The 20933-nt window shown below is 40.1% G+C and overlaps 1 protein-coding gene and 2 pseudogenes across 15 annotated transcripts in view; 1 reads left to right on the top strand and 2 right to left on the bottom strand.

The window, feature by feature from the left end:
- Window positions 1–20586, top strand: part of TERB1 (telomere repeat binding bouquet formation protein 1) — a 48572-nt gene extending 27986 nt beyond the window's left edge. For 4 of the 13 annotated variants that reach the window (XM_082439601.1, XM_082439603.1, XM_082439596.1 and 1 more), the window contains 6 exons: window positions 7813–8162; window positions 9475–9539; window positions 9832–9927; window positions 15966–16115; window positions 16859–16924; window positions 20218–20586. In XM_082439601.1, the coding sequence (XP_082295727.1) occupies window positions 7813–8162; window positions 9475–9539; window positions 9832–9927; window positions 15966–16115; window positions 16859–16924; window positions 20218–20405 (915 nt within the window). In that variant the 3' untranslated portion in view covers window positions 20406–20586. Of the gene's footprint in view, window positions 1–7812; window positions 8163–9474; window positions 9540–9831; window positions 9928–15965; window positions 16116–16858; window positions 19878–20217 lie in introns of those variants that run through there. The other 9 variants (XM_082439604.1, XM_082439607.1, XM_082439605.1 and 6 more) reach the window with 9 other exon arrangements.
- LOC309649564 (large ribosomal subunit protein eL20 pseudogene) lies at window positions 2118–3114 on the bottom strand (annotated as a pseudogene). The gene has a single exon. The product of its transcript is annotated as a large ribosomal subunit protein eL20 pseudogene (transcript).
- Window positions 3647–4404, bottom strand: LOC309649568 (inhibitor of growth protein 1 pseudogene; annotated as a pseudogene). The gene has a single exon. The product of its transcript is annotated as an inhibitor of growth protein 1 pseudogene (transcript).
- Window positions 20587–20933: the final 347 nt, after the last annotated feature.

Raw genomic sequence — 20933 nt, 5'->3', positions numbered from 1 at the left:
GTTTATTTTTATGTATGGTGTTAGGGAGTGTTCTAATTTTGTTCTTTTATATGTAGCTGTCCAGTTTTCCCAGCACCACTTATTGAAGAGACTGTCTTTTCCCCATTGTATATCTTTGCCTCCTTTGTCGTAGATTAGTTGACCACAGTTGCGTGGGTTTATCTCTGGGCTCTCCTGTTCCATTGATCTATATTTCTGTTTTTGTGCCAGTACCATATTGTCTTGATTACTGTAGCTTTGTAGTAGAGTCTGAAGTCAGGGAGTCTGATTCCTCCAGCTCCATTTTTTTCCCTCAAGACTGCTTTGGCTATTTGGGGTCTTTCGTGTCTCCATACGAATTTTAAGATTTTTTGTTCTAGTTCTGTAAAAAATGCCATTGGTAATTTGATAGGGATTGCATTGAATCTGTAGATTGCTTTGGGTAGTATAGTCATTTTCACAATATTGATTCTTTCAATCCAAGAACATGGTATATCTCTCCATCTGTTTGTATCATCTTTAATTTCTTTCATCAGTGTCTTATAGTTTTCTGCATACAGGTCTTTTGTCTTCCTAGGTAGGTTTATTCCTAGGTATTTTATTCTTTTTGTTGCAGTGGTAAATAGGAGTGTTTCCTTAATTTCTCTTTCAGATTTTTCATCATTAGTGTATAGGAGTGCAAGAGATTTCTGTGCATTAATTTTGTATCCTGCAACTTTACCAAATTTATTGATTAGCTCTAGTAGTTTTCTGGTGGCATCTTTAGGATTCTCTATAGTATCATGTCATCTGCAAACAGTGACAGTTTCACTTCTTCTTTTCCAGTTGTATTCCTTTTCTTTCTTTTTCTTCTCTGATTGCCATGGCTAGGACTTCCAAAACTATGTTGAATAATAGTGGCGAGAGTGGACATCTTTGTCTTCTTCCTGATCTTAGAGGCAATGCTTTCAGTTTTTCACCATTGAGAATGATGTTTGCTGTGCATTTGTCATATATGGCCTTTATTATGTTGACATAGGTTCCCTCTATGCCCACTTTCTGGAGAGTTTTTTATCATAAATGGTGTTGAATTTTGTCAAAAGCTTTTTCTGCATCTATTGAGACGATCATATGGTTTTTATTCTTCAATTTGTTAATATGGTGTATCATATTGATTGATTTGCATATATTGAAGAATCCTTGCATCCCTGGGGTAAATCCCACTTGATCATGGTGTATGATCCTTGTAATGTGTTGTTGGATTCTGTTTGCTAGTATTTTGTTGAGGATTTTTGCATCTATATTCATCAGTGATATTGGTCTGTAATTTTCTTTTTTTTGTAGTATCTTTCTCTGGTTTTTGTATCAGGGTCATGGTGGCCTCATAGAATGAGTTTGGGAGTGTTCCTTCCTTTGCAATTTTTTGGAAGAGTTTGAGAAGGATGGGTGTTAGCTCTTCTGTAAATGTTTGATGGAATTCACCTGTGATGCCTTCTGGTCCTGGACTTTTGCTTGTTGGAAGATTTTAAATCACAGTTTCAATTTCATTGCTTGTGATTGTTCTGTTCATATTTCTATTTCTTATATATTTATTTTTGATGTGGACCATTTTTAAAGTCTTTATTGGATTTGTTACAATATTGCTTCTATTTTATGTCTTGGTTTTTTGGCTGTGAGGCATATGGGATCTTAGCTTCCCAACCAGGGATCAAACCCGTACCCCCTGCACTGGAAGGCAAAGTCTTAACCACTGGACTGCCAGGGAAGTCCCCGGGTTATGATAATTTTTTACAGTTGTGTAACTATCAGGACAGTCAAGATATAGAACAGTCCACTCACCCTAAAATGTTTCCTTGTGTCCCTTTATAGACAGGCCCATTCACCATCCTCAGGCCTAGGCAATTCACTGATCTGCTTTCTGTCATTAGTTTCCGTTTCTATAATTTCATGTAAATGGAATCATATATTATATAATATTTTGTGTTTGATTTATTTCACTTAATATACAATGTTTTTTAGATTCACCAATGTCGTTTTATTAATATTTTGTTCCTTTTTACTGCTGAGTAACATTCCATAGTATGGACACACCACAACTTGTGTATCCATTCACCAACTGATAGACATTTGGGTTGCTTCTAGATCTTGGCTACTACATTGGTGTCAGTCTCTTTTCATTCATTGTGTTATACACATAGTGGGCCCTTTCAATCTGTTGACTTATGTCCTTCAGTTCTGGGAAAGTTTATAGCATTATACTGTGATGATTGCTTCCCTGTTTTCTCTTTCCTTGTTTTCTGAAACTCCTATTATTTATTTGTTGGACTTTTTGAGCTGGTCTTCCCTCTTATCATTTCTCTCTTATTTTCTTCTCTTTTTTGTTCTACATTCTGGGAAATGTTCTCATATTTACTTTTTAAACTAACCTATTGAGTTTTTCACTTCTGCTATTATATTTTTAGTTACCAAAGCCTCTTTTTTACTCCTTTTCAATTATCTTATTCTCATTTCATGCACTTAAGACTTAACAGGCATTCTTCTTTTAAATATATCAATGACAATTCTAATTTTTTCTCCTGGTTTTCCCAAAGAGTTTATTGGGCAGACCTGGGGATGGGGAGGCCCTGCATCTAAAACAAGGTGTTGGGCCTCTTGGTGGTGAAGTGTGGCTTGTGCTGCTGACACAGGACCCAGTGGGGCAGTGGTGATCTTGGAGTTGTGGAACTGGTTGATTGCTGGTTGGTGGCACTTGCTGGCTGCCATCTCCTCCACCTTCCTGATCTGCATAGAGTTGGGCCTAGGTGCGAGGCTGGGCGCCCATGTCTCGATAGCACTGGGTGATGGCACCTGCTGCAGTCAAGTCCTGGTACTCCTGGTACATGTTGTGGGTGCCACTGCGAGAGTCATAGTGCAGCCAGATGCTAGAGTTCTTCACCTGAAGGGGAGATTTCTCTAACACTCGTCCACAATAGACAATTTTCCCTGAAGACTTCTTCATCTTCTTCAGCTGAGACACAAAGTACCAGAAGTGGGACTTGGAAACAACATGATTAGGCACAAAGATTCTCATGTGATAGAGGGGTAGCATGCAGTATTTGGGGGTGGGCAGCAGCGCCCCACCACCTTGTACTCTTGCAGTATGCCTGAGGCCTTCATGGCGCTCTGTGTGCGCTCGATGCCTCCTGTGAAAAGGCACAATTCTCATTTTTAAAGTTTTTTTTTTCTAATCCATATTTCATCTTACTCCTCAGAGGTGTTTTTTGGTTGTTGATGTTTGCCTGTTTTTTTCTTTCCTGGTCTCTAGCTTTCTTCAGATTTCTGGTGATCTTTGGTTGCTACTAATATGTAAGAGTCATATGCTAAAAGCCTTCCTGGAAATTTTTTTTTTTTTGAGTGTTTAATTCAAACCTTATTTGCAGTTCCTAAAATGCTGATCCACAGACCACTCTCTTGTTACACATTTGCACCAACAGAAAAGCAAAGAGAGCTCCAGTGTCCCTACGAGAGGAAGAGCTTCTCTTCCAACAGTCTTTAAAAGGCTACATGTACAGTCCCTGCACCCATCCAGGTGGCCATGCAATAAATACACAGCTTGTCCTGCTCGCCTCACTCCAGCCAGGCCTGCCACTACCTGTTGTAGGCCTGCTCCTTTTTGGACTTCTCCAGGGCCTTGTCCATGGTCTTCTCATTCTCCCCTCAACATTTGGGGCAGTACCACTTGCCCTTGGGTTTATGGTTCAGCCCCACGCAGGAGAAGTGGAACCACTCGGGGCACTCGTCATTGTCACAGCCGATCATCTCTCCATAGGAGACCTGATTGCACAGACAGTACGTGGGCTCGTTTGGCTCAATGGGAAGGTCTGCAGGGGATGCTTCCCTCATGGCTTTGGCCTTGGAGCGTTTCTTCTTCTTGGAGGCCTTTGCCTTCTTCTCCTTAGGCATTCCGGAGGTGATGTCATCATGGTCGTGATTATTAGCTGCGTTGTTGCACTGTCGCTGGGACCACTTGTTGTTGGGCTTTTCTGCCTGCGTGATTGTCTCATTTTTTGACTTACCCTGGCCAGCTTTGCTGTGGCCAGTGGTGTCACTGACCTCTTGATGTGCGTCAAAGAGTTCCACATGACTGTCCACCTGCCTGGCCCAGTTCTCCACCAGCTCCACCATCTGACTCACGATCTGGATCTTCTCGTCGCCCAGCTCCTGGCTCCGAATCAGGGCCCTCTGAATGCAGTGCAGCACTCTCCTCCTCTGGGCGCCGTCCGTCTCCCGCTTGAACTTCTCATGATACTCATCCAGTTCCTACAGGATTTCTTGGTATTTCGCCTCAATCTCCTGCATCAGAGAGACGTTTCTCTGCAGATCGAAAGGCAGAGACTCGATGGAGTCCAGGTAGTCCTCCACGTAGTTCACCAGGTGGATCTGCTCCCCGTTGGGAGGCTCAACATGGTTTACCGAGGTCCCCGGTGACTCTGCGCGGCTTGCGGCTTTCCGCTTCCTCCGGCCCGCGACCCCTTGGAGCCCAGCGCTGCAAAATGCAAGGCTCCCGCCCGCCAGTGCCACTCATCTGGCCGACCCCACGCCGCTACATCTGCGAGCCACACCGCCTGGGCCCGGGGACCGGCACCTGGCGGCGCGCTGTGCGGCCTCAGGCGCATGGAGGGCGCGGGCGGGCGTGCGGGCGAGCACCCCGCCGCCGGGGCCGGGGCCAGGGCCGAGCTGGCGCGGGAAGGGGCCCGCGCCGCCCGCTGCCGCCTTTCCTGGAAATTTTTTGACTGTGGATTCTTGTAGAATTAATTTGGTGGGTCATTTTTTGGAGAACCTCCAATGTCTAATCTCCTGCCTGGAAATTATGAGCCAATATTCTGGAGTCAAAATGGGGAAAGATAGCTTGGGAGTCTTAGTATTCAGTATGTAAATATTTTCTTAGTCTTTGTTTTGCAATAGTATTCTGCCTTCAGCTTTGCTTGGTGTCCTCCAGTGTAGAGACTGTTTTATCCCCCTCAGAGATTAAACTTGGATCTTTGGGGAGGGAGGGGACCTTCTGGTGTCCGTCAGCTGCCTGCTGAGTGTGTGTATGTGGGGGTCAGGATCTAGCAATCCAACTACTTGAACTTTCATCCAACCTTCCTGTTTTTAACCCCACTTTCACCCTACCTCCAGTTCATAAGTCTTTTGAGAGTTTGGCAGCATATTTTAGTTCCTTGGCTTTTCCCATTGTCAGCTTACAAGTCTGCTTTATTTTTATTTATTTTTAATAAATTTATTTATTTTTGGCTGTGTTGGGTCTTCGTTGCTGTGTGCGGGCTTTCTTTAGTTGCGGCGAGCGGGGGCTACTCTTCGTTGCAGTGCGCGGGCTTCTCATTGTGGTGGCTGCTCTCATTGTGGAGCACAGGCTCTAGGCGTGTGGGCTTCAGTAGTTGCGGCACGTGGGCTCAGTAGTTGTGGCTCACGGGCTCTAGAGAACAGGCTCAGTAGTTGTGGCGCACGGGCTTAGTTGCTCCGTGGCATGTGGGATCTTCCCGGACCAGGGATCGAACCTGTGTCCCCTGCATTGGCAGGCGGATTCCTAACCATTGCGCCACCAGGGAAGCCCTGCTTTATTTATTTAAATTCAACTTTATCAAGTCTGCTAAACAGGCTGTCATTCACCTATCTGCTTTCCAATTCCAAAATTTTGTTGCATTTGTATCTTCTTCCATTTCTCCTTGTGGGTTTATGCCTTTTTTTTTTTTTTTTTTGGCTGCGTTGTGTCTTCGTTGCTGCACACGGACTTTTCTCTAGTTGCGGCAGGTGGGAGCTACTCTTCATTACGGTGCGTGGGCTTCTCATTGCAGTGGCTTCTTTTGTCGCAGAGCACCGGCTCTAGGAGCACGCGGGCTCAGTAGTTGTGGCTCGCGGGCTCTAGAACGCAGCCTCAGTAGTTGTGGCACATGGGCTTAGTTGCTCCACGGTGTGTGGGATCTTCCCGGACCAGAGGTAAAACCCATGTCCCCTGCCTTGGCAGGCGGATTCTTAACCACTGTGCCACCAGGGAAATCCCTATGCCTTTTTATTTTTTATTTATTTATTTTAGTAAATTTGTTTATTTATTTATTTTTGGCTGTGTTGGGTCTTCGTTGCTGTGCCACCAGGGAGGTCCACCTATGCCTTTTTTTTTTTTTTTTTTTTCACCTATGCCTTTTTAAGAACTATTGTTCTAATTGTTTTTTTGGAAGGAACGAAAATAAATATGGGTGTTAAAGTCATCATCTTTACCTGGAAGCCCTGTCTATCTATCTGTCTACCTATCTATCTTACAATTGCAGAGTATTCCACTGATGGATATGCTAGTTCCCCTTGAGACGAACTTTCAGGTTCCAACTTTTAGCTATTACAAACCATACTGCAGTTAATAACATTAACATTTTGCACATGTAAAAGTATATCTATAGGATTTTTAAAAAAGATATACACAGTGTTTTGTTTGTTTGTTTGTTTTGTGCTGCGTTGGGTCTTCATTGCTGCACGTGGGCTTTTTTTGCTCTAGTTGTGACCAGCAGGGGCTACTCTTCATTGCAGTACGTGGGCTTCTCATTTCGGTGGTTTCTCTTGTTGCGGAGCATGGGCTCTAGGTGCACGGGCTTCAGTAGTTGTAGCACGTGGGCTCAGTAGTTACGGCACGTGGGCCCTAGAGCGCACGGACTTCAGTAGTTGTGGCTCACAGGCTCTAGAGCTCAGGCTCAGTAGTTGTGGCACACAGGCTTAGTTGCTCCGTGGCATGTGGGATCTTCTCAGACCAGGGATCAAACTGGTGTCCCCTGCATTGGCAGGCGGATTCTTAACCACTGTGCCACCAGGGAAGTCCCACAGTTTTTATTATGAAAGATACTGTCAAATTGTTTCTCCATAGAGATGTATCAGTTTACACTCTCCCCCATAATGTACAGAATGTTTCCCTATACCCTTTTGATCTTTGCCAAAGTCATAGATGAAGAAAGATATCTATGGGACTTCCCTGGTGGTCCAGTGGTTAAGACTCCGCACTTCCAATGCAGGGGGCGCGGGTTTGATCCCTGGTCGGGGAACTAAGATCCCACATGCTGTGTGGTGGGGCCAAAAAGTAAAAAAAATAAAATAAAGAAAGATATCTCATTTACCTTTAATGTTTATTTCTCTTATTAAAGTGAGATGGAGCATTTTTCATATGTGTAAGAGCTATTTATTTATATTTCCTTTCTTGTGAACTGTTCATCTCCTTTGCCTATGTTTCTACACTGTTACTGATCTTTTTCGTAGTTCATTGTAGTAGCTTTTTATAAATGTTACTAGAAAAATTCTACTGTAGCTCAAGATATGACATACATATTCTTTCTAGCTGTTTTTATTTGTATTTGATTTTGCTTTTGGCCCTTTTTTCCTCTGGGTCCCCACCCCCCAACATTGTTTTTCGTCTCTAGCAGAACTTAAAAAAAATTTTTTATGTGGTAAAGTATAGGTTTTTCTCTTATGATTTATTGATTTTTTTGTAATACTTGGAAAGGTATTCCTCCCATTGAGAATATTAAAACATCATGGTTTCTTTTAGAACATATGTAATTTCATTTTTTTATATTTAAATATTTAGTTAATTTTTACTTTATTTTTGTGTAAATTGTGAGATATGTATTCAGTTTATCTTTTTCCCCAGTTGACTTCCCAATGTCCCCAAATCATTTAATGAATATTCTCCCCTTCCTTCCTAATGTAAACTACCCCTTTTATAATGTATATTCTGTTGACAATCCTAAACTTTTTCTGCATTATTTAAAGGGAGTGTAAATTGAATTATAAAGCAAATGATTATTTTGAAATTATTTACTTATTTTTACATTACAGGAAAGAGTACAAAGAGAAAAATATAAGGATTATGTTTCATCTATGAACATAAATATTCAAAATACATTGAAACACCTCCACGCAGATAGCAGTGGTGGAGGTCCCAAAGCAGAAGATAAGGATAAAAGCCAGTCTACAAAGCTTCAGAGTTATAAGTCCCATGAAGTCATGTCTAAAGCATGTACAAGTGATGATCAAATGAAGACCCTGTTAAAGAGTGCAAATCCAGTTAATGCTTGTTATAGGGAGAGTGGGCAAAGTAAGACTTTATGTAAAGCCAAGTCAAGCTGCAATCAAAACTTACGTGAAGAAACAGCCTTTGAAAAAAAGAATTTTGTTTCTCAATCAAGGTATAGTTTAATAATTGTTTCTAACTTTTATTTATTTATTCAGCATTTGTGTGTGTGTGTGTAGTACTATGTGCCATACTCTTAAACACTGGGATATAGAAATGATAAGCATGGTTTTAGGAGGAGCCTAATGTAGGAAATGTTGGGAAAGGAGTTTGGATGGGCCAGTATGGGCCAGTTCATCTAGGGCCTTGCATGTAATACTCAAGATTTTCTGTTATAACTTGTAGAGTATAGGGAGCCGCTGACGATTTTAGATTGAGTGACACGATCAGATTTGAATTTTAGAAGGGATACTCAGAAAACTTAAACTGAACCTCTGTAGCTGAAATAACAATGCACGTATTGATAATCCATCAGCAATTTAGCAAAAGCCAGTTTGTAAGTTTAACTTGATAAAAGGGAGTAAGGTGTGATGAAAATCTGGTTTAGGCTTGTCTTTTCATTTGTTCCCTGTACCTCACCTCCAGTATATGTCCTTTCTCGCTCACGGGTAGCCTGTGGGGCTGGACCTGGAATTGCAGCTTTTCTTCCTAAAGCCTTTCTTGTGTTCTGCTCTTCTGATAGTTACTGGGCTAGGAGGGAAACTGAAGAGAATGGTGCTATGTTCTGGGGAGGCTGCAGGGTAAACTATGTGTTAGACAGATGGATTACATCATCACACCCCCTTTTTCCTTTTCAAAACCGTTCTTCATGTAGTTTTAACCCGATTTCTCAGGGATATAGAATTGGGAAGTAGTGGGATATGCTCTTGGGCCAGCCTTCTTGCCCTCTGGCCCAATTAATTTGTTATTTCCTCTTTTTTGCTCTCCTTCCTTCCTGTTTTCCTCTTTTATAACTTTTTCTTCCATGTTTCTGCTGGCATCAGTATTATTGACCTCTGGAGTCTTGTTTAACTCCACTTTTTTTTTTTTAATTGAAGTAGAGTTGATTTACAATGTTTCAGGTGTACAGCAAAGTGATTCAGTTATATATATATATATACACACACACACACACATATATATACTTTATCAGATTCTTTTCCATTATACGTTATTACAAGATATTAAATAAAGTTCCCTGTTCTATACTATAGGTCCTTATTGTTTATCTATTTTTTATTATATATAGTAGTTAACTCCGCTTTTAGAAACAAGGCTATAACCATTGCATACCATACTTTGGCAGAATTTGGTAGATTTTGGTAGATCCTGACTCCAGCTCTTTCTGCCTGTCAAACATCAGAATCACACTACTGCTTACGGAAAGATTTGTTCACACACCAAACAATATGTTTACTTTTATTAATCTGGTGTCTATTTTCTTTTAGCGACCATATTTTTAAACATCCAACTCCTATTGCCAAAAACACAAAGCAGCAGTTACCAGTAACAGGTATGACTAAAAATGTTTCTTCTTTGATTGTTCAAGAAAACATATTTAGGTGATTAATATAGCTAAAAGTAATATCTTCCCTCTAACATATAAGCCATGCCTTTGACTCTCTTTCTGGTCTAAATGCCTCAGTCACCTTTTATTGATATCCTTTCTGTATATCCACTAGGATGACTGGAAGTGTAGTACTGTGCTACAGTTTATGAAACTCCTGAGAATTAATAAATCTTATAAACGTCAGGTCCTTTTCACTAATCAAAAATATCTTGCATTTTGCAATTTTTTTCCCCAGATCCATTTACATTATGTTCAGATATAATAAATAAAGAAGTCATTGGTTTTCTAGCAACAGACAATTGTTCCAAAATATTGAAGTATAGATGCTCAGGTAAATATTTTTTTAATTGTAGTTGTTTCATAATTAAAGCTTTATATGATATTAATTAACTAGAATTTGTAATAGTTCTACCTGTGTGATTTAAAATTCATTTCCTTTGGACAAATAACAATCTGGGGTCTCATAAAACACTCAAATTAATACCTTCTATCTGCATTAGTCTGTGTTCCCAATATTTGCTCATATGAATCAATGCAGCTAATACTCTTTTTTTCTTTTTTGAATTTTATTTTATTTATTTTTTTATATAGCAGATTCTTATTAGTTATCCATTTTATACATATTAGTGTATATATGTCAATCCCAATCTCCCAGTTCATCACAGCACCACCACCCCCCTCCACCGCTTCCCCCCTTGGTGTCCATATGTTTGTTCTCTACATCTGTGTCTCAGTTTCTGCCCTGCAAACCGGTTCAGCAGCTAATACTCTTAAAAAATTACTTTATTATTCTCTTTCTGTCACCATCTATGAGTTTAACTTTACTGAGTAAGGTAAACATTTTTTATATTTTCAGTGAGCCAATAAATAGGTATATATTCTGGATTATGAATAATCCAGAATTCCACAGTGCTTATTCCATCCCTTCTTCTTCATATCCCAGTATTTGCTCTTTGTTTACTCTTACTGTTGCACCCTGCTCTTTGGAGAAAACTGAGGCTATTCCACATTAGGCTCAAAATATTACTATTCTTCTGTCTTAGATGAAGGGTTTATCTCTTTTACTCTAAAACTGATATCTAGCTATAATCCAAATCCCATCTATGTTTTCTCCCCATTTTATAATAATACTTGTGTAGGCTTTCTCTTTAGTCCTTTTCTAGTCATTAACTCCATTTGTCCCACCTTAAACTATGTTCATTTCTCCTCCTCTTAAAAAATACTCAAGGGACTTCCCTGGTGGTCTGGTGGTTAAGAATCCGCCTGCCAATGCAGGGGACACAGGTTCGAGCCCTGGTCTGGGAAGATCCCACATGCCGTGGAGCAACTAGCCCGTGTGCCACAACTACTGAGCCTGTGTGCTACAACTACTGAAGCCCGCGCTCCTAGAGCCTGTGCTCGGCAACAAGAGAAGCCACCGCAATGAGAAGCCCGCGCACCGCATGAAGAGTAGGCCCCGCTCGCCGCGACTAGACAAAGCCAGCGCGCAGCAACGAAGACCCAACACAGCCATAAATAAATAAATAAATAATAAAAATAAATTAATTATTTAAAATTTTTTTTAAAAAAACCCAAATACTTTGTGTGATTTGCTATCCCTTCAAGTATTCATCTATTCTTTCTTCCACCGTCTATTACCAGATTCCTGCTCTTGTTCTCTTCTCTTTCAGCATATTCTTTCCCTTCTTAACCCCCTGCAGTCTAGCTTCTTTTATTGCCATTCTACTAAATTTTAATGTTAAAGGTTACCTGAAACCTCTTTTTTAACCCCCAAACCAATGACTTTTTAAAAGATTCTTATTGTCTTTAGTATCTCTGCACTGTCAACTACCATTCCTTGAAATCCTCTCCTCTCATTTGAAAACCATAGTTCCCAAACTGTCCACCCGAGCTCCCTGGGGCTCTGCAGTGAACTCCAAGGGCACTACACAATATTTAAAAATTTATAAGTGAAACACAAAATGGTCAACATCTTTTGGACACCACGTAAACTACTAGCTCAAAGTAGTTCACAGTCTCACCATTAGATTGTACTACATCTCTTTTGATCATGTCACTTCTTTGTGGAGCTGGGTTTTCAGTGGTTGTTGTGATTTTTTTTTAATTAATTATTTATTTATTTTTGGCTGCGTTGGGTCTTTGTTGCTGCACGCGGGATTTCTCTAGTTGTGGCGAGCTGGGGCTACTCTTCGTTGTGGTGCGCAGGCTTCTCATTTCGGTGGCTTCTATTGTTGTGGGCATCAGTAATTGTGGCACGTGGGCTCAATAGTTGTGGCTCTCGGGCTCTAGAGCGCAGGCTCAGTAGTTGTGGCACACGGGCTTAGTTGCTCTGTGGCATGTGGGATCTTCCCAGACCAGGGTTCGAACCCGTGTCCCCTGCATTGGCAGGCGGATTCTTAACCATTGCGCCACCAGGGAAGTCCCAGTTGTTGTGATTTTTAAACAGCAAGCACCACGTGAAAATCAGTGTGGAAAAGGAAATGAGGGTGGCAGTGTCCAGTCTGATTACAAGTTTTGAGAACTTGTGCTGTACCCAATTGTTGCACAAATCCCATTAGGAAATAACTGTAATTAATAAGAATGAAATACAAATATATATATATTTCAAATTTAGGTCTATTATTTTTTTAAATGGCTACCAAGTTGTTAGAACATAAATACGTATTGAGTTGTTTTGGGCCTAACAGAACATTTGGTATTTCTTTTGGCCTAAGGGTGCTGTGAAAAAATCACCAAGATCTTTTTTTTTTTTTTTTAATTTTTTTTGGCTGTGTTGGGTCTTCATTGTTGCGCGCGGGCTTTCTCTAGTTGCAGTGAGTGGGGGCTACTCTTTGTTGCGGTGCGCGGGCTTCTCTTGCTGCAGAGCACGGGCTCTAGGTGCAGGGGCTTTAGTAGTTGCGGCACGTGGGCTCAGTAGTTGTGGCGCACGGGCTTAGTTGCTTCGCAGCATGTGGGATCTTCCTGGACCAGAGATCGAACCCGTGTCTTCTGCATTGGCAGGTGGATTCTTAAGCACTGCGCCACCAGGGAAGTCCCAATCACCAAGATCTTAAAGATGCCACAGAGTGAGACAGTTGGGAACCTCTGGTCAAAAATATTCCAGTTGGTAGAATGGATGCTCTATAACTGTTAACTCCCTTTCATCCCTTAGTTTGTTTGAGATAGTTCCTTCCTAGTTGCTTTGCTCCCTCAGTGACCATTCATTCTGCAGACACTTAGGGAGTGTTTATTCTGCAGCAGGCACTGGAATCAAAGATGAATAGAACTCAGTCCTCACTTCAGGAAGTTTACAGTCTCTAAAGCTCTCCATTTTATCACCTTTATTCCTTTATCTTATCTTCCTGCCAAATTTCTACAGATACTCCCCCCAATATACAGTCTACAGCACTTACTCAACTCTGCTGCAGCATTTACTTTTGTGGCATCATCTATCATTTTACCAATGATTTTCAAATCTGTATCTCCACACTTCGCGTCTACCTCGGGTTATAGCGTCATTCTTCCATTTCCAGCTGTACCTAGGACATACTCACTTTAATATTTTGTTATTTCAAGCTTAATGTATTCAAAGCACAACATCTTTCTCCCTCTTAAACTGCCCCCCCTCCAGCCACTCCATTTTTATTAGTGTTGCCATTATTCTTCTGACCCCCCAGATTTCTTCCTTTTTTTACATTTATTTTTGGCTGTGTTGGGTCTTTGTTGCTGTGCGTGGGCTTCCTCTAGTTGCGGTGAGCGGGGTCTACTCTTCGTTGCAGTGCGCGGGCTTCTCATTGTCGTGGCTTCTCTTGTTGCGGAGCACAGGCTCTAGGCCTGCGGGCTTCAGTAGCTGTGGGCTCAGTAGTTGTGGCTCACGGGCTCTAGAGCTCAGGCTCAGTAGTTGTGGAGCACGAGCTTAGTTGCTCCACGGCATGTGGGATCTTCCCCGGCCAGGGCTCAAACCTGTGTCCCCTGCATTGGCAGGCAGATTCTTAACCACTGTGCCACCAGGGAAGGCCCCCCAGATTTCAAACCTTGAATCATCTATAACTATCTTTTCTCCTTACATCCCCTATTTCTAGTCTATCATATTTGGTTCTTTCTTTCTTTCCCACACAGGCCCCTTTTCCTTCATGCCTAAATTACTAGCAGTCTTTCAGTCTCAAGTCTCACCAACCCCCAAGTAACGTGTATTGCTATTAACTTCTCTTCCTCATATGTGCTTTGTATCATGTCACCATACTAAAGAACCCTCAGTGCTTCTCTGTAACTCACTAAATCGAACTCTCTGCCTGGCTTTCAGAATTGTGTGGAACTTTGTCCTGCTTCCACTTGTTAAATTTTACTGCAATTTGTTCTGTTTAAGTCCACCAGAAATGTGCCATGCTTATTCCAAACTTTGCCATTCGATCCATTACAATCGAATTGTCCTAAACATCTCCCTTACCCCGAGAGCTCATTATTCACCAATTTTACCTCAGAAATCTCTGCATTCTCCCTGCAAATGCTGTGTTTCAGAATCCCCTCATTTATCTGGACTGTTTAAGTTACCCCTCAACTGATCCTCTTACCTTCAGTTGAGCTTTCTGTAGACAAATCTTGTCATTTCCCTGCTTAATAAATATCCTTCAGTTCCTCCCATTGACTTGAAGATAGTAGTTAAAAATCCTTAAGATGACTTTCAAGACCGTTTTTTTTTTTAATTCATTTAAGATTAATACATTTATTTATTTATTTTTTAGCACCTTTAATTATTATTTATTTATTTATTTTTGGGGCTGTGTTGGGACTTCGTTTCTGTGCGAGGGCTTCCTCTAGCTGCAGCAAGTGGGGGCCACTCTTCATCGCGGTGCGTGGGCCTCTCACTATTGTGGCCTCTCTTGTTGTGGAGCACAGGCTCCAGATGCACAGGCTCAGCAGTTGTGGCTCACGGGCCCAGTTGCTCCGCGGCATGTGGGATCTTCCCAGACCAGGGCTCGAACCCATGTCCCCTGCATTAGCAGGCAGACTCTCAACCACTGTGCCACCAGGGAAGCCCTCAAGACCATTTTTGACCTGGCCCCTTACAACCCTTACCAGCCTCAACTTTTCTCCCACAGTTCTCTCATACCTTATACTCCAGCCACACACAGTACCTGTGATTCTCTGAACACACTATGCTTTTTTACTCTTCTGTGCTTTTGCACGTGTTCTTTGTACTTGAAATGTCCTCATCCCTGCCAACTTTCTGCCTGGCTAACTTTTCCTATAGGTGACAGGTGGATAGAGAACTTTATAATGGATGGATGTGGCTAACATTACCTGAACCTACTGATCAATCAATATCATAAAAAGAGAGATAGTCAGACTTTATGTTTCTGTTAATGTGATGCAGTAAGAAGTACACAATACTACCTGTGAGGAGTTCTACTAAAAACAATTGAACCTGAATCTGATCAATCATCTAGATCTAGTTACTAGTTTCTTGGGCACACAGGAATATTTTAAAGGATGCAACTAGGATGTAATCAGCAAAACCCAGCCTTTGGGAAACTGCACATTACAAATGACCCAGGGTCTACAACAAGTAAATGACAAAGAGGAAGAGAGGAGAATTGGTAGATTAAAAGAAACTCAAGAGACATATCAGCTGAGTGTAATGGTGGACCTTGTTTGGATCATGATTCAAATAAACCAACTGTAAAGAGAAAGTTTTGAAATGATGGGGAAATTTGAACACTGACTGGATATTAGATTGTATTAAGCATAATTTTCTTAGGTGTGATAGTGGTTTTGCCATTTAAAAAAATAAAACAAAGTAAGTGTTTTTTTTAAAAAAGTTCTTATCTGTTAAGAATGCATATGAAGTATTTACAGATGAAATGATACTAGAATGCAAAATGCAGCCTTCATAGTCCAGTGTGTACATGGGGGGCAGAGCTGAGTAGGTGGGGTAGATAAAATATGACTGGCCATGAGTTAATAATTGTTGAAGCTGGATGATGGATATGTGGTGGGTAATTATACTTTTCTCTTTATTCTCATGTGTTTGAAATGTTCCATAGTAAAACATTACAAAGAAAAAAAAGAAAAAAAAAGACGACTGGGCATAAGGGTCACTTCCTTTGGATATCTTCCCTGATAGTGACTCCTGCTCAGAATTAGGCCAAGGTAGATGCTGCTTTTCTATATCACCATAACTCTGTTCACACCGCTATGGCAACACTTATTTCACTGTATTATATTTGTTGTCTTTACTCTCTCACATGACATGACTTGGAGTTTCTTGACGTATTTATAATTAAGTTGCTGATTTCACTTCAGTTACTATCATAAAGATATTTGCTTTCATAAATTTGTTATTAGATATTTTGTAACATCTATACATCACTTTAATTTGTTTTCTTTTAGGTTGCATAGCAGTAGGAAAATCCCTGAATAGCCGAAATTTTAGCAAGCTCTTACACTCTTGCCCATACCAATGTGATCGTCACAAAGTCATTGTGGAAGCTGAAGACAGATATAAAAGTGGACTAAGGAAATCACTTATCTGTAACAAAAGTAATTAATTCAGCAGTTTTAAAACTGTAATTATAGTAAGAAAGAGAAAAACAAATACCATATGCTAGCACACATGTATATAGAATCTAAAAAAAAAAAAATGGTTCTGAAGAAACTAGGGGCAGGACAGGAATAAAGACGCAGACATAGAGAATGTACCTGAGGACACGGGGAGGGGGAAGGGTAAGCTGGAACGAAGTGAGCGAGCGGCATGGACATATATACACTACCAAATGTAAAATAGATAGCTAGTGGGAAGCAGCGGCATAGTACAGGGAGATCAGCTCGGTGCCTTGTGATGACCTAGAGGGGTGGGATAGGGAGGGTGGGAGGAAGACGCAAGAGGGAGGAGATAAGGGGATATATGTATATGTATAGCTGATTCACTTTGTTATACAGCAGCAACTAACACAACAATGTAAAGCAATTATACTCCAATAAAGATGTTAAAAAAACACAAAACTGTAATTATAACCATACCTTCTGAACTATGATCTAGAACATTAAGTATATTAAAAGATAAAGGGTAAAATAATGTTGAAAAGAAAATCTGTCTCTGAGCAGCTGTGATTTAAAATGTTCCCAGGGAGTAGATTTAGTCTCTAGTAATTTAAAAATTCATCCTAATCCACCTAAGGATTCCCATTAGAAGGGGGAAAAAGGGAATATCATACTGATGGGATTGATGTGATACTACTCAGATTGATACTCTAAGTACACTAAATGTTTTCTGTATTTTTCAGAAATTCTGCTGACCCCACGTAGAAGACGACAACTCACTAATGAATCTACTACCCCTGGAGGAATAAGTGAATATATTTAATTTTTAAATAAATATAAATTTCGTATATTCCTGAAAAAGAACAGCTGAATGATTGTTCTCAGTCACATCATTAATGGCTTTTAAATGATAACCCTTTCTTCTGATGAGGGTCATACTTCCTGACAAAAGAGGCTTCCCTCTTCCCTTTTTCATGTTGCTTGCTCATCTGTTACTTTCCAGCTGGGGAAGGGGCAGGAGAAAACTAACATTTATTAAGAACCTCCTATGTATTAGGTGTTTCATACATGTTATTTGCTTTATTTCATATAATAACATTGTAAGATAAGCTATTATTTTATTCCCACTTTAATTTGTTTTCTTTTAGGTTGCGTAGCAGTAGGAAAATAGCCGAAATTTGCCAATGAGTTGGCAAATGGCAGAACTTAGATTCAAATGCAATCCTGTCTTTCTCCAGAATCCCCTTTTCTATCCTCTGGATCACTTTTCTATTTTAAGAGCAAAGTTATTCTCCTATGCACAAGTGCTTCAGAAAAATTTTGCGGAAGATTTTGGTTCACATCTGTAGCACTTTGAACAATCAAAATTGAAGAGACAAATAGTATAAACCTTAGAGCCCTGTTTAAAAATTAAAATACTTCTAAACTATGAGTTAATTTACAGGAGTTTTTCTTTAACTACAGGGTTAATCACCATTTCAGGTTTATCACTATTTCAAATTTATCACAAGACTTAAAGAACATTACCATTATCTTCTGTTCATATGGAATTAGTATGTGCAGAGTAAGACTAAGCAGTTGAGTACACTACTTTTCAAAGTCACCTAGAAATTAGTAATATCTGTAGAGCCATTCTGTTATTTATTGTGAAGACATCTGGACTTGATCCATCCAGGAAACATTTTGCCACATACTTTTGTTTGGCCATTTTCACTGCCAAAACCTTGAAAGAAATTTCAAATTTACTTTTTCTAACTGGGTCTTTTTCTAGGTTAAAATTTCTGCATACAAATTAAAATTAAGCGCAGTACCACTACAGGGTAGCCCACTTTTTGAAGTAATATTTTCTGTAGAAACTGTTAGAAAATGGGTATTTTTCCATAGAAATGTTACAGTTGGAAATCTTTTTGACAAGGAGTTGGCATCAAATTAATAATAGAATTTCTTGAGCAGCATGTCTTAAAAGCAAATATATAACAACTAAAAGTATTCTATAATCATTTTTCTTAGTAAAATCATTTGCAGAGCATCATGAAATATACATAATTATGGTTATATATTGATTATACAGAAGGATCCTAAATACTGTTAAGTCACTTTCAGCTCATAAATACCTACATTTTTTTGGAGATTCCAGTTGCTTAGCTAAAATCCAATAGTTAATAAGTTGGCCTGCTTTTTTCAAATTTAGAAAGGCATCTTGAGGAGGTAGTGATTAGATTGGTCTTATATCTCTTTTACAAGCAGGCCAGGAATATTTGATGTACTGCCATTTTTCCCCCTCTTAATAAATTTCCCTTTCATACTAGAGACATTCATCACCTTTCATTTGGTTATAGGTTACACTCAAATTTGAGACTCTTCTTTTGAGAAGGGACCATTTGCAGCATCTAAGTATTTAAAGAGCCTTGGGGGCAAGGCTCTCTTTTAGGATGGATTGATAATCTTGAGAGGGTTTGAAAAATAAGAGTTTCTAGGAGGGCTTCCCTGGTGGCGCAGTGGTTGAGAATCTGCCTGCCAGTGCAGGCAACACGGGTTCGAGCCCTGGTCTGGAAAGATCCCACATGCCGCGGAGCGACTAGGCCCGTGAGCCACAATTGCTGAGCCTGCACGTCTGGAGCCTGTGCTCCGCAACGAGAGAGACCGCGATAGTGAGAGGCCCACGCACTGCGATGAAGAGTGGCCCCCACTTGCCGCAACTAGAGAAAGCCCTCGCACAGAAACGAAGACCCAACACAGCCATAAATAAATAAATTAATTAATTAAAAAAAATTTTTTTTTAAATGGTAAGTTTAAAAAAAAAAAAAAAAGAGTCTCTAGGACTGAGCCCTCTTGCCTATTTTTCCCTGCTTTTTTCTAATGACCAATCAGTATTAGGAGGAGCACTGAAGAAGTCACAGAAGGGAGTCTTGTGGTGTAGAGAGCTGTTTCCTTCTTCTAGGCTGCCAACTATGCTGCTGTGGTAACCTTTGAGGTATTTGGCACAGATGCTAATTTAAGCGTAGAAGTCAGTGAGACGGCAACTGCAGGGGAAAAGTGGGGATTGGCTCTACATGAACAACCTCAGGACCCAATATCTTGAATGTTATAATAACCCATCTGGTCCTGATTATAATGAGTTCAAATCATTTAGCAAGTGAAGTTGAAATCATCTATTTCTCGGATAACCACAGTTTTCCAGTAGACCCAAGTAAGAAGTAACTTCATTGATAAGTTTTAAAACAGTTTTTACCGGTAGTAACATTTTTATGTCAACAAATATTTATTGATCACCTACTATGTGTCAGACACTGTCTTAGGCACTGGGGACACATGGTGAGTAAAACAGACAAAAATCCCAGTCTTCATGGAGCCTGCATTCTAAGGATACCATTAAGTAATATTTAGACATTATTTTCATTGATTTCTTGGCCTTCTGCTGGTAAGATTTTTCCCTCCTGCTTTAAAAGATCTGAACTATGGCTTCTATCTCAGGATAGATGGACTAACAGTCATGACATGCAAAGGCAAGATTTTCGAAGGTTGTCCCAGCATCGCTATTCAAGGTCCTACTAAAGTAAATAGCAGCCTTAATTGGAAATACAAAAGCTCTTCCTCATCAGCAACTACCCACAATGATAACGTGCATTAACAGTGAATTAAAAAGCTTAAGGGACTTCCCCGGTGGTCCAGTGGTTAAGAATCCGCCTTCCAACACAGGGGATGCGGATTCTATTCTATGAAGTTATGGAGCCCTTTGGGAAGACTGTATCTGTAAGATAGGTAAGCTGTTTGTTAACTGTCCTCACAGGAATGTTGAGAGAATTAACAATCAAATGTTTATAAAATTTTGTGTTTCTTGATTGAAGGATTTTGCGAATATTATTGCAATAGGATTGTTACAATTATTGAAGAGATCACAGTGATAGCATCTAGTTTAATAGTAGGCACTCAGTTTTGTTTTGTTTTAATTGAAGTGGATTTCTATATGATGAGTAGTCCAGGCATGAAGTTTTCTCACTGTGTAATCCATATCCTTAGAATAAGTTAGGCATTTATTTGGGTCTCAAGAACTCTTTCTTCAGCAAGTACTAATATATTCTACAATTCTCATTAATTACAGAAAAAAGAAGAATTCGTAAAAACTTTACTGAAGAAGAAGTAAATTACCTTTTCAATGGAGTTAAGAAAATGGGAAATCACTGGAATTTAATTTTGTGGTCTTTCCCCTTTCAGCAAGGACGGAAGGCTGTCGACCTTGCTCACAAATACCACAAGCTGACCAAACGCCCCAAGTGTGTGGCTCCTTGACCGGAAGAAGACTTGTCAGTTTTTAGTTTGATATCTTAAAATACAGTGTGTTGAAAATATAAAATTTAAAATATTCTCATAAACTCTTATGAGACAGGAAATGTGGCAATGGGGATACTGTTTTAATTACTTTTTGTGATGCTGTAGCTCATCAAACTATTAAAATAATTTATAAAACAAATACACTTTTGGATTTCCCTGGTGGTCCAGTGGTTAAGACTCCACGCTTTCAGTGCAGGGGACATGGGTTTGATTCCTGGTCGGGGAACTAAGATCCCACATGCCTCGCAGCACGGCCAAAACAACAACAATAATAACGACAACAAAAATTGTTTAAAACAACTTTTTATTGTTTGCTTTTAAGTTACTTTTCTTCTAGTTGGAAACCAAACTATTAGATCTCAAACTTCTATTTTTCTTACTCTTTTTATATTCCATCATGCTGATGCATCCTCCATTATACCTAAAATGCTGTTGCTATGGCAAAGTGATCAAGTATCAGGGCATGAAAGCTCAGTTGTGCTTATG

This window comes from Balaenoptera physalus (assembly GCF_965194825.1).
Source record: "Balaenoptera physalus genome assembly, chromosome: 19".
NCBI classification, from domain to species: domain Eukaryota; kingdom Metazoa; phylum Chordata; class Mammalia; order Artiodactyla; family Balaenopteridae; genus Balaenoptera; species Balaenoptera physalus.
Note: the sequence above shows the minus strand (reverse complement) of the source record. Positions and strands in the feature narration are given on the sequence as shown.